The sequence below is a fragment of the Podarcis gaigeae genome (genome assembly GCF_964106915.1).
Source record: "Podarcis gaigeae genome assembly, chromosome: 9".
Lineage (NCBI taxonomy): Eukaryota > Metazoa > Chordata > Lepidosauria > Squamata > Lacertidae > Podarcis > Podarcis gaigeae.
In genome coordinates, this window is record NC_139685.1 from 71,394,863 (window position 1) to 71,408,463 (window position 13,601).

At 44.0% G+C, this 13,601-nt stretch overlaps 1 protein-coding gene across 1 annotated transcript in view; it reads right to left on the reverse strand.

Moving 5' to 3' along the window:
* ADAMTS3 (ADAM metallopeptidase with thrombospondin type 1 motif 3) overlaps window positions 1-13,601 on the reverse strand; it is a 134,065-nt gene that overhangs the window by 23,616 nt on the left and 96,848 nt on the right. Inside the window, exons 15-18 of the mRNA XM_083756368.1 lie at window positions 12,965-13,098; window positions 11,523-11,646; window positions 9,644-9,724; window positions 1,991-2,154 (exon numbers count right to left, since the gene is read on the reverse strand). Of these exons, the coding sequence (XP_083612494.1) occupies window positions 1,991-2,154; window positions 9,644-9,724; window positions 11,523-11,646; window positions 12,965-13,098 (503 nt within the window). The remainder of the gene's footprint in view (window positions 1-1,990; window positions 2,155-9,643; window positions 9,725-11,522; window positions 11,647-12,964; window positions 13,099-13,601) is intronic.

Consider the following 13,601-nt stretch of genomic DNA (forward strand, 5'->3'; position numbering starts at 1 on the left):
GGTCTTGTGAGATATCTGAGCTGCCTGGTGATGGTGGGGACTCAGCCAATGAGCAGCATGATCTTGGAGAGGGACCTAGTGGGCTGTCACTCTTTTGTTCCATGCCAGTCCAGCCCACAACCCTGGCACCAGCATCTGAGCTGCAGGAGCCTTCCCAGAGGGGAGGCACCCCGTGCCAAGTCTGACTCTGAGCTGGTGCTGTTTCATCACCCATCGCTGGCCTGAACAGACAGCTCAGGCCCAGCCACCAGAAGCTGTTCCCATACACTTGTGCAGTCCAAAGATGCTCCATGTTTGCCACACTAAAGCCATTCCAGTATATCTGAAGGAGCGTCTCCACCCCCATCGTTCTACCCGGACACTGAGGTGCAGCACCGAGGGCGTTCTGGCAGTTCCCTCACTGTGAGAAGCCAAGTTACAGGGAACCAGGCAGAGGGCCTCCTTGGTAGTGGCACTCACCCTGTGAAACATCCTCCCACCAGATGTCAAAGAGAAGAACAACTACCAGACTTTTAGAAGACATCTGAAGGCAGCCGTGTTTAGGGAAGCTTTTAATGTTTGATGTATTTTGGTATTTTGTTGGAAGCTGCCCAGAGTGGCTGGGGAAACCCAGCCAGATGGGTGGGGTATAAATAATACATTATCATCATCATCATCATCATTAATTATTGTTATTGTTATTTTCCCACTCTTTTCTAATCAGAGTCAGAGGGCATTGCCAACTGTTGTATCAACATCTTACCTAGCCTAGCCATGTCTTGCACCTGTGGTGACTTTGACCTCTCCTTTGCCTATGCACTGATTTGATCATTAATATTTCTGGTAGGAACCACAATCTGCATAGAAGTCCTTCATCTGATGGGAGCCAGGATAATATGTACTATGTGGAGGTCACCAGACTGAGTTCCAGGCTGGTTCCAGGTTGATGGGGTAGCCAGACCATTGAAAACATCCAGCTACAATCCAGGAGGGGAAAGTCACAAATAAGGGTGGCCACAGAGCCTATCTAAATATCACACCCATAACTTCAAAGAAGGCACCTATAAGCTATGCTTTCCCTACAGAGCATTCAGAAGTTTTCATGCAGACAGGCAATGGTGGATGGAGGAGACTGCAGAGCTTCTGACTGCTTCTCTTCATGCACTGTTAAGGAAATATAACCTGTACTGTACTAATTCTAACTGCTCCCTTCCTTTTCAGTCCTTACAGATTATTAGCCATTTTCAGATCCCCCATAAAAGTGAATGGAGAAGACAGAGCTTCATTTTACACAGAGTAGATCGGAACCAGAATCAAATATTGAAGCAATACCAGATTTATGTATAAGCTAAACAAGCTATAGCTTAGGGCCCCACTCTCTTGGGGGCCCAATTTTTTTTAAAAAAACAACAACCTGGGATGTACATTTCCAAAATATAAGATAAAAAACAAATAAAATGGCTTTAGATACCTATTAGGTTCTTAGATTACCATATAGCATATATATTCAACACAAAAACAGTGACAATTTGTTGTTGACAAAGGACAGCTGGACATATAAAGGGCCCCATTACCTTCAGTAGCTTAGGGCCTCATCAAACCTAAACATAGCTGTGAACATTTCCCCCCTTTTAAGGGAATTTCCCTTATTCCGAATAGGATTCCTAGCAAGAAAAGGAAAAGGTTGACAGCTATGAACCTAAATCTGACCCTGGATTGAAGTGTAGAGCACAAGGTGACTCAGAAATAGAGTGGAATATATGAAGGGCACAGAGACAGATACAAGGTGCATCTTAGGTCCCATTCATGTTCACCCCAACTGTGTGTGACTGATGGGTTGCCTCTAGTTTTGAAACTCACAATTTGGGCAGAACTACTCTGTCACAACCACATGGCTATGTCCTTGTTGGTTTTGTGAGCGGATCTCCCACGTTGATACTTTCTGGCCTGGAACAGGCCCTGTTGGTCACACCAGAAAACTCTACAAAACAGAAAATGGATCATGACCTACCAACACAACAATAGCATCATACAATGGCCCATCCGTCTGAAGGGTTTCTATGTCATCTTCTATGTGGTACTCCCACTCCAAGCCGAGATCAATGAAGGAACGAGAGCCAGATCCCTCTCCTTTGCCATTCAAAATATAGTGACCCGTTGCCTGGTTCTTAACAGCTGGAAGGAATAAAAGCAGAAATGGTGGCTGATTAATCATTGCAATTAAATTGGGTGGGTGGCCATGTATTCCTTAAAGACAATACAAAAGGCACTCGGACCTTCATTTTGCATTGTTTTGATGCCATGAAATTTGGGCTCTCGTTTAGCAATCCTAATAGGGCAGTAATGTGTTCTATTTTACAGAATGCAATCTATTTGATGGCATCCTCTGTTTAAAGGGCTGCCCATTTACAATCCATTTAAAGAACCTTAAGAAGGGAGATCAGGGACCTTGAAGTTGCCAAGCCACAGTTTGACTAGGGTCACCTGTCAAGTCTTCCCCACTATGCATTTTTATTTCAATTATATTAAATACAATAAATGAAATTTAGCCTATACACAGTTTGTGCAAATCTGTGCTCTCTTTCCTCTTCCTCCTTTTGGTGACACAGTTCATCTTCTCATTGGCAATGAATAAGTGGCCACCCAAGACCCAGAGCTTCTCAGCTTTGTCTCCCATTATTTAGTGCTTCTTTTTAGCTTTAGTTCACTCCCCACTGAGTTCCAGGCACAATATGAAAATAGAGGTAGCCTCTGCATAGATGGTTTCTCTAGAGCTAACTTGGAATAACAAAGCAGATTTTAAAAAAATAGCAAGGGCAGGTTGGGAGAAAATGAAAGAAAGCACATGCAACGAGAGGCTGGGGGAGGGGGCTGGCTTTAGAGTTATTTGAAGATAATCCAGAGATCAAATAAAAAGTGGTGCTCACTGATATTAACTAAAACCGTATTGGCCCAAATATAAGCCATACCTTTTTTTCTTCCAAATTCCAACTGTGAAAAGTTAAAGTGTTGCTTATATTTGGAGCCGCGCGTCAGCACTGGCTTGGGGAGCGGGTTGCTGAGCGCCGGCCACCCCCTGCCCCCGTTCAGGGCGGTAGTGCTGGGAGGCGGGCCTCATCCACAAACAAGCCTTGAATTTTATTTGCGGGTGCAGCTTATAGTCGGGTCAATATGGTATTACTACATGGCAACAATGGTGGCTAGCCTTTTTAAGAACACAAGAGAAGCCTGCTGGTTCAGGCCAGTGGTCTATCAAGTCTTGCAACCTGTTCTCACAGTGGCCAACCAGATACCTGCAGGAAACCTGCGAGGAAGACCAAAGCACAAGAGCACTCTTCCCTCCTGTAGTTTTCAGTAGCTTACTGCCTTCAGTCAGGCACACAGAGCACAGCCATCGTGGCTAGGAGCTATTGATAAGCCATTTGTCTCATACTCTTTGAGAGCCAGGGTGGCGTAGTGGTTAAGAGCGGCAGTCACATAATCTGGGGAACCGGGTTCGTGTCTCCGCTCCTCCACATGCAGCTGCTGGGTGACCTTGGGCCAGTCACACTTCTCTGAAGTCTCTCAGCCCCACTCACCTCACAGAGTGTTTGTTGTGGGGGAGGAAGGGAAAGGAGGTTGTTAGCCGCTTTGAGACTCCTGAAGGGGAGTGAAAGGCGGGATATCAAATCCAAACTCTTCTTCTTCTCTTCTTTGAAAGCCATCCATGAAGGAGTCTCAAACCTGAAGGAGTCTCAAAGCAGCTAACATTCTCCTTTCCCTTCCTCCCCCACAACAAGCACTCTGTGAGGTGAGTGGGGCTGAGAGACTTCAAAGAAGTGTGACTGGCCCAAGGTCACCCAGCAGCTGCATGTGGAGGAGCGAACCCAGTTCCCCAGATTACGCGAACCCAGTTCCCCAGATTACGAATATACCACTCTTAACCATTACAGCATACAGGCTCTCTTGTGGGGGTGAGTCCCATGGTTCAACATACCTTTCAGGCTGAGGGCCAAATGTCAAGGGTAAAACCAAAGTGCGTCTTACTCTTTTTCACATTTAATCGTAAATGTTAGACAGAATTAATAGTTATTCCCCCTCTTTCTCCCATTTGAAAAAAACAATTTCACCATTAATTTCCACCCCTTTCCCCATTAAGTCTTTAAAAACTCATTTCATTATTAATTCCCCTATTCCCCCCGCCACTCCACACTAAATTCATTTCATTATTACTCCTTGTTCATTTCATTCCACTATTAATATTCACCCCATTACTCCTTAATAACTTAATTTCATTATTAATTTCCACTCCCTGCCCCCCATGACTCCCAGTTAAATTTGTTTCATTATTATTTTCAAGTGCATTCCCCCCTTAACTCCTTTTTCATTTCACAAATTTAAACCCCATTGCCCAAGTTCCCCATTAATTTGATTAATGTTCCTTACTGCATTTACAAGTTCTAATGTTTATTATGATTAACCATTATGATCATAGCTCAGTTGGCAGAGCTTGAGACTCTTAATATCAGGGTTGTGGGTTAGAGCCCTACGTAGGGCAAAAATGGTTGGACTAGTTGACCCTCAGGGTCCCTTCCAACTCTGCAATTCTCTTATTCTATGTTTTTCTAAAGAGCTATTACATTGGCTGCCCTCTTTCTGCTGCCCCTGTCAGCACTCGGGTGTGAAAGAATAGCCCAACCTGGTGATAAAATACTGTAATGAATATTGGAGGAAGGGAGCTGCAGTCTGAGATTTGGGAAAGAGGTGGTAATGAAACACCTAGATCCTTTAAATGAGGTGAAATTATTGCCATCTTCAAATATATTAAGGGCTGTCAGATGTAGGAAGCTAGTTTTACGCTGCTCCAATGGGCAGGACCCAAACCAATGGATTCAATTTACAAGAAAGGAGATGCTGAAGAAATATTAGGAAGGACTTTCTGACAGTAAGAGCTGTTTGACAGTGGAATGGACTGCCTTGTCACGGATGCTTTAGTTGAGATTACTGCATTGCAGAGGGTTGGACTGTATGACCCTCGCAGTTCCTTCCAACTCTACAATTCCATGATCGGGAGCATTCTGTAGCTTTGGGAGATCAGATCAGATCTCTTTGGCAGTGAAGCTACAGGAAAGAAAGATGCAGATTGCTGAGTGGAGGGTGGGACCCACTGTTAGAATTCCTGCTCCATGATTGCAGTCATGGGATTGTTGTCTTTCACATGGCGGTTGTATGTTTTGACTCCACAGAGTGGGATGTGATAGAAACACGAAGTTTGTGTTACTGTGTTCCATGAAGTGGGACTATTGTCCTTTGTTCTTTTTCTCTTTGCTGTCTGATGCTAGAGAGAGAGGGAGCCATGTTGCAGTACTCCGTGTGTGTTCATATGTAAATAAAGTAGATTAGCCAAAATGCTGAGTTGCTGAGGTCTGTCACGTGAACTGTGCGGACTCTGCGGATCCCTAAGTATGCCGGTATCAGTTGGCATTGGTCACTGTGATGTTCGGGCTGAAGAAAGCTTTTGAAGCTCCTGAACGAATGACCAGGAGGGAGGGAACATGCCAGTCAGGCATGTGTCTCTGCCAGGGTCCTACTCGAGTGTAGGCCGAGCTCCTGACACCCACCAGCTTCAGTCTCGATTCCACCAAGCTCACCTCCTGCCTTCTTACTTGAAACCAGACCTTGGGGTGACCCTGGCTGACAGCTTCATCCTCCTTAACCTCATGACGCCCTTGCAGAACTTATCGGGGAAGAGGCTGGAGACAACACTAGATTTAGTTGCTTCTGCCCATCACTGGCTCTCTGGCTCCCCGCTGTCCTCCCTATCAGTACCAACTGGTACCAGCCACCACTGCTGATGCAGAAATGCTTTCAATGTGCATGTGGCGGTGGAATGACTCTGGGGGCACTTTCCAGCAGTTTGCGGCACACACAGCAATATTTGAAGCAATTATTTTGTAGCAATGTAACTGGAGAAAGCGGCCCATTGGGAAACAGGCTGATAAAAATAATAAAATCTGCTGCTGCAAAAAATATAAATATAAATGGAGGTGTCCTCAGGGACTACAGTCAACCTTTGAGGAGAGGCTTATTCAGATTGAGTGCATCCCAAGTGTTTAAGCGCTTCAAATGCATTATTGCAGAATTCTTTACAACAAGCTTTATGACAGGCCAGGAGGACTTCCATTCCCATATTGCAAATGTGCAGATTAAGGCTGAAAGAATAGTAGCTTGGTCTGCCCAACTAGGCATTTGAATTGGAGACAAAGCAATGCAAATTTATTCAGCAGTCCCGCTGAATTAAATGCCACTGATTTGCAAACTTGCATACGATTGTGATCTATGCCAGATCCCTAGCATGGAACACCCTATTTCCTGCTGCTCATTTGGATCAACCAGTTGATTGTCCACCTCTGCAGACTTGGTCAAGTCAAGGGTAACCAAATCAGGAGAGATACATCACATCCATAAAGGACCCCTGACAGTTAAGTCCAGTCACAAACGACTCTGGGATTGTGGCGCTCATCTTGCTTTACTGGCCAAGGGAGCCGATGTTTGTCCACAGACAGTTTTTGTAGGTCATGTGGCCAACATGACTGAGCTGCTTCTGGCAAAACCAGAGCAGCACATGGAAACGTCATTTATCTTCCCACCGGAGCGGTACGTATTTATCTACTTGCACTTTGACGCACTTTCGAACTGCTAGGTTGTCAGGAGCTTGGACTGAGAAACGGGAGCTCATCCCGTCACGGAGATTCAAACTGCCGACCTTCTGATCAGCAAGCCCTAGGCTCAGTGGTTTAGATCACAGTGCCACCCGCATCCCTATCACATCCATTCCAAACATTCAGCGTACAATTAGGACACGTTTAAGCTATATACCTTCACTAAAAAGAAATCCTGGGTTCTATTTGTGAAGGATTCTGGGAACTGTAGCTCTGTGAGGTATAAGCTACAGTTTCCAGTTTTTTGGGGGGGTGAATGCATGTTCTTTAAATGAATAGTGTGCATCTCTGGGGGCTTAATGGGTTCTGGAAAGGGGCTGGCATGAAGTCTTTCTACCACCCTGTCACCCCTACTTCCTGAGGGATCAGCTTTCCTGGCCCTTCAGTTTTCTTACAGCTTCATGACTTCTGCATGACAAATTGATATAGCTCCTCATTCATCTCCAATTCTGTTGAATAATGATATTATAAAATGGCTAAGCTATTTATTTTGTCGTCTCTTCCTTACATGCTTTCAAGATGAGGCCCACCACTTAGTTTAATCGCCTCCCATCTGTGGATCCTTTGATTGTTCATCATCCTAAAATATGCCATTATAGTGAATATCAGCAAATCAACAGTGGACTGAGAGAGAACATCAGCTTTAAAAGAGCTCATATAATGACTATCTGCACCAAAGGAGCATCTTATTGATTTCTCAAGGACCAGCTATTATTTCTTTGAGGGGTTTAGATTTCAGATGGCCGGCAAATCATCTGAAATTATTGGACTTGGAAAAAGGAACTGATTCCTCCTGACTGATATTTTTAAATACATGGCAACGTTCTGAGACACAAATGTTGGGAAGGTGAATGATGTGCTTTGCTAAAGCTCAAAAGAACTAGCTGCAACTGCACAATATTAACGACGCCTCTGAATGTAAACTTTTGAATGGAAACATGGGGGGTGGAAGATGGCAGCATGACTCTGTTGGACAAATACCACCTTAAGTGATATAATTCTGCAAAGCTAAATTGTGTCTGCATACTCAATACATCAGACAGAAATGGATTTGGAAAAGCACAATTTAAAATAATAACAAGAACACCCACAACAAAATCGGTAGCAAATGAAGCACCACCTTGTAATGCAAAGCCATGTATTAAGAGAGACCAAACTACTTTGGGTAGCAGTTCCTCCAGTCTTTCATTTGCTTAAAAACCTCCAAGGAAGAAGAGTCCACAACCTCCTGAGGGAGATTTTTCCACTGTCAAACAGCTCTTACTGTCAGAAAGCTCTTCCTGATGTTTAGTCAGAATCTCTTTTCTATCATAGTTAGTGACCTATGTGAAGCAGAAATTGACAGGGCCAGGCCAAGCTCAACCAAATGTTTTTAAGCTTCAGTTTTTGGCCAGATTCACTTGCCTCCTCAAAGGAAGTACCTTGGCATGACCTACATAGCAGGAAAGCTGGGTTCATGACGGAATATAAACTCAGGAGGGAGCTGCATCCATTTCTAGCTCTCTGATTCAGGTTACTAAACATCTTTGCCTCGTTCACACATTACGTTTTTTTGGTCTACTATTTAAGCATCTTAGATGTACACCCAGACAGACGGGATGCAGCAACTGTGATAAGCAAAGGAGGTCTGGGTCTGTTCAGCACACGGAGGTTGAAAGATTCAGGACAGACTGGAAAGAAGTGCTTCTAAACACTTTGCATCATTAAACTATGGATGTTTGCTCCCACAAGAAGTGGTGACGACTACCAACTTGGATGGTTATAAAACAGGACCAGACAATGGCTACTAGCCTCAACAGGGTTGTTCAACATCCACTGTTGAAGACAGTAGGCCTAAGAATACCAGTAGCTGGAAAACACAAATGAGGGGAACAATGAGGGGTTATTGTCAGGGATTGGTCTGAAGACGAGGACTGGGGAATATGTTCTATGGAAGACCAGCTTCTCTCTGATGGAGAGCTGGAGGGGGAAGAGCTGCTCCCCCCCATCCACAGTGTGTTCAGAAGTAGAGAGAGAGAAGCTGAACAGTTTAGGGAGGAGTTACCCACTTTTGAGATAATGGCAAGAGAACCAGAAGGGAGGGGGCAGCGACTTGAGACGTCACTTGGGAGTGTGGGGGGACCCCCCCTCACCACAGACTCAGAGGTCCGAATGTATCAGAGAGCAAAGGAGTCGGAGGGAGGGAGGAACTTCTCGATGGCGCCCAAGATGCTGCAGAAGTTGGGAGGAGGATTTAGAGTAGCCAACTGCCCACCAGTTGTCTAAATTACCCACACACTGCCCTCCACACTGTAGCCAGTGTGGTGTAATGGTTAAGAGCAGTAGTCTCGTAATCTGGTGAACCGGGTTTGCATTTCTGCTCCTTCATATGCATCTGCTGGGTGAACTTGGGCTAGTCACACTTCTCTGAAGTCTCTCAGCCCCACTCACCTCACAGAGTGTTTGTTGTGGGGGAGGAAGGGAAAGGAGAATGTTAGCTGCTTTGAGACTCCTTAGGGTAGTGATAAAGTGGGATATCAAATCCAAACTCCTCTTCTTCTCCTCCTCCTCCTTGCAGAGAGCTGTGTATTTGTGCTCGTAACATGATGCTGCAATAATGATGCTATAAATCTCTCAACCACTTGTTAATTCTTATCTGTGAAGTTACCGAAGGGAGATGAGTACTCTCCATGCCTGACAATTATTGTGAGAACAGGATTCTGGATCCAGCAGGTATCATCTTATGTTCTTAACTCTTCCCTATGCTGAATTGAGTTCCACGGGTTATAAAAGTGATAATGAAACACAATGTCACAATGTCAAGTGAATTGCTCCACAACCTGAACCACAGGAGGTACCACTCAGACTCCCCAAGTGGCCAGGGTAACATCCACAATGGTCCTCCTGGGCATCTTCTGGAAAGTGGGGTTAGGTCTATTAGAGTTATTGGCAGCATGGTCAAACCTAAGCAGAGAAGCACTTACCAAGAATGTGAGGGGTAGCCTCGTCTTCTTGGACAGACACATGTCTAGCACCTGGAGGGATGTCAAACATCTTAAGGTAGCCTTTGGCATGTGTAGCAAGGCATTGGGAGGAGGCAGAAGAGAAACAAAAGGAGAGAGAAAAAAATAATTGCTAGGGTTAGTAGGTTGCAAGAAGAGGTTGGCCCCATTTGCAGAAGAGGTGCATCCATAAACCCATGAACAGTCAACTTAAGGACCAGTAGGTTTGCAATATTGGCGATTAGGCAGCCTTGCATTTCCCATATTTTCATGAAAGAGGAGGGGAAAGGCAATCTTATTGCAAGCCACTTACTTCATTTTGTTCTCTGGCGAACCAAAGCAATCTGGGTAATTTAGACAAAGCATTTTTGTTTCCTATGTTTTGTGGAATGAAAATAGAAGGACGCGGGGATCATTCACCCCTGTTATCATTTGTCAGTTAGATCCTTTCCAGAATGATAAATACATATTGTTAAGAATTCATTTCTTCCCCAGTGGCTGAGATCAGGCCAGTGGGCCATTTTGTGGAAGCACAGAAGCTGCTACCGCAAGCCAAATTCATCACCCTAAGAATTTCAGCTTACTGTTTGACATACTTCAGTGAATATAGTTCATGGTCAGAATATTGTCAGCTTTCAAGAAGCTCCCATTGGAAGCATAAAATGATTTGCCTGAGTTTGCTTTTCCTGTAAGTGACTGGTCAGCAATTAGAAGTAATACAAGAAGAAAAAATGGTTCTGCGGTGGCTATGGATGCCCAAATTTCTGCAAAGAGTCAAAACTTACCCAGAATATTTTTAGATTCTCTGTTTTCAGAAACAGAAACATCACGAGCTCCTTTAGGCAAAGTGAACGCGCCTCTTGTCTTCCCTTAAACAGAATGTCTTTTGTTAGTAATTTAGGGCATGGAAGTCTTGAGTTTTCATTGACTGAGTCTTCATAGGAGCGCTTTTTAAAAATCAATCAAGCATGAATAAGTTCTGTTTGAAAGATTTTTACACACATTGCAGCAGTTCTCTTTTACTTTAAAACATCAAGTCAATGAAAATTAAGACTGTGAAAAATCAATTGGATACTTGCAGATTTCATTTTCCAGAACCTTGAGTTCATTTTGGCACCTCTTGCTTAATTGTTTCCCTGTTGGAAGAGGTTGATTAGATTTTTTTCTTGCAATGCCAAACATAAATGGAATCTAATGATAAATAATTGTGAAACATGATTGTGGAATGGAAATTAATGCTTCAAACACTGCCCAAATGACAAAGATCATCCTCAAACACCAGCTAACAGGATTTTCTGCATTTGCTAGCTTTGCAAATGCTTCAACTGGTGTCCTGAACTTACCGCAAAACGTGTTGGATATATTCAAAATAAATAAATAAATAAATAAATAAATAAATAAATAAATAAATAAAATTGAAGCATGACATGCTGTTGTGCTGTGGATCATTCAAAAGCTCAGTTTAAAGGTCTGCAAATCAGTTTGAAATTTCCATTTCCAGTTGACTTCAAATGGTTGCACGAAATGACTCCAAATAGTTGTGCGGACTGGAATCAGTTTAACACTGATGCTGGACTTCAATAGCTTCAGTCTGCATGGCCAATAGTCAGGTAGGATGGTAGCTAAGAGTCCAACAACATCTAAAGGGTTACAGGCTGGCTGCCCTGCTGTGACCTGTATTAAACCAATTCCAGTCCACACGAATATTTGAAGTCAGTTCATGTGAACATTTGCAATCATGGTCAAAGCACTTCATGTTGAGATTTAGGCTTTCAGCACCTTTTCTCCTCTGCAGAGGTGAGGGACAGCAAAGGAAACTAATGGTAATATGGAAGAGTAATGGAGGTAGAGGTATCCCTACCAGGTTTCTTAGGGATTCTAGTGAAGGTCCCTTTGATCGTCCGGCAGTGAGAGTTATCTCCCCCGCATACTCCACACTTGTCTTCAGCTTTGTTGGACCCAATTTCCTTGTCGCAGCCCACTTTCTGCAAAAAAAGACGGTCACCGTATCATCAGAACAGAGAATCAGAGGAAGCACTGTTTGGAAATGAACAGAATCCAATGCAAAGGTCAAATTTGCAACTCCTAATATTCCCCCCCCCCCCAATGAAAGCGCAGGTGTTATGTATGCTCCACAACAGCAGGTTTTGATTCCAAGCATCTAATGCAGTTTCTGGCAGATCTTTGCATTTATCACCCAAAATGAAGAGGAAGTGGGGAGCAAGTCTCTGGTTCAGTGGTTGGGAACCTTCAGCCATGAAGTCTAATTAGGCCCACCCTTTGGCCCATGAGGCTATTTCAATCAAGACATGCTGACCTGCTTTGCAGGTTTGATGGGCAAAAATGTAGCTGGGCTAAAAAGGGGTTTGCAGGCCCAAGGCACTTTGCACTGGGCTTTCAAAGCACTAACTAATGGCTTTGCAAGCACCAGCAGAGGATGTCATTGTGGTGTCAGGTGATTGAAAGGTGAGGGGCTCCACCCACCTATCAAACCTGCCCATGAGGGGTGGGCAGATAAGGATTCAGACCCCCAACTGCATTCAGTTCTTCATGCCTGCTCTAGTTTATATGGCTGAGTAAACTTCAGGGATTCAGAAGCAATTTTGGCAGTTCAGGAGTTACTCTGCACATGGACTCTACGGCGTCCATTCATGACTTGCAGAGGCCAGGCAAATTCTGGCCTTACAGAATATACTTATGCAGATTGTGGAATTCCACATTTCCTGGCAAAGAATTTTTGGAATCTGTGCAGAATTTTGATGTCATTTTCTTCAACGGGTTGCATCTCAGGCATAACCATTGGAAGTTTTAAGCAGAGAAGCTGGCAAAATTCTTCCAGCTCAGGGCCTCAATGAGTTTCAGGTACTTGGTAACGCTTGCTTCAAAGGAGAAGTGAGCATCAGGAGCTCCCATGTTCTTCTCCAGATCAGAAAATTATAATTTATTTAGGAGACTACTGTGGGCAGATGAGAACATTAGCATGATTTTAATCTCACATGTAACGTAACAAACACTATGGATAATGTGGATGAATACAAAATATAGATTACGAAATAATACGCAGTTGAAAATGTTGACAATAGGACCCATGGAGGGGATGGGGGGAAGTCTCAAGATTCAGAGAAATCTCTTTATATGGATATGTATTTAGTATTATATTTGTAAAATCAAATAAAAATGATTAAAAAAGAAGTCACGCCATGTATATTCCATGTATATTTGGCTGAACACATCTTGCAAGGTCTTTTGTGAACAGCTCCAGCTAAAAAGAGCAACTGGGATGGTCAGGAAGACCTCACTTACCACACATTCTCCACGCACACAGATGCTGAAGGGGTCTTTGTATGAACAGCGAGTCCCATCATGGGTGAGTTGTTTCATGTAGGCAACATCTCCCGTCTCTCTGGATTGGCAGTAGAGTTGGCATCTTTTGGTAGCTACGCAGGGTAGAAATGTGGACAAAATGTGCCCAAACCAATGAACAACTGTTGGATTACACAAGCAGCACAGACCACATTCGCATCAATCCTTCAAACCACTTTAAACCACCACGGCTTTCCTCAAAGAATTATGGGAGATGCAGTTTGTCGATGGTGTTGAGAGTTGTTAGGAGACCCAGAGCTACAATTCCCAGGGTGGTTTAACATCAATCCCTCTGGCCCTGATTCAGTTTGGGACCCAAAATCATGCCCAGGTCAGATCAAGGCCCAATCAGGATTACTGAAATGAGCCCTGGACCGAACCAGAAGGCACTTAATATAAATACTATTACAGTAATACCTTGGAAGTCCAACGGGATCAGTTCCAGAAGTCTGTTCGACTTCCAAAAGGTTCAAAAACCAAAGCACGGCTTCCGATTGGCTGCAGGAAGCTCCTGAAGCCAATCGGAAGCCGCAGAAGCCCCATTGGATGCTTGGCTTCCAAAAGAACATTTGAAAAC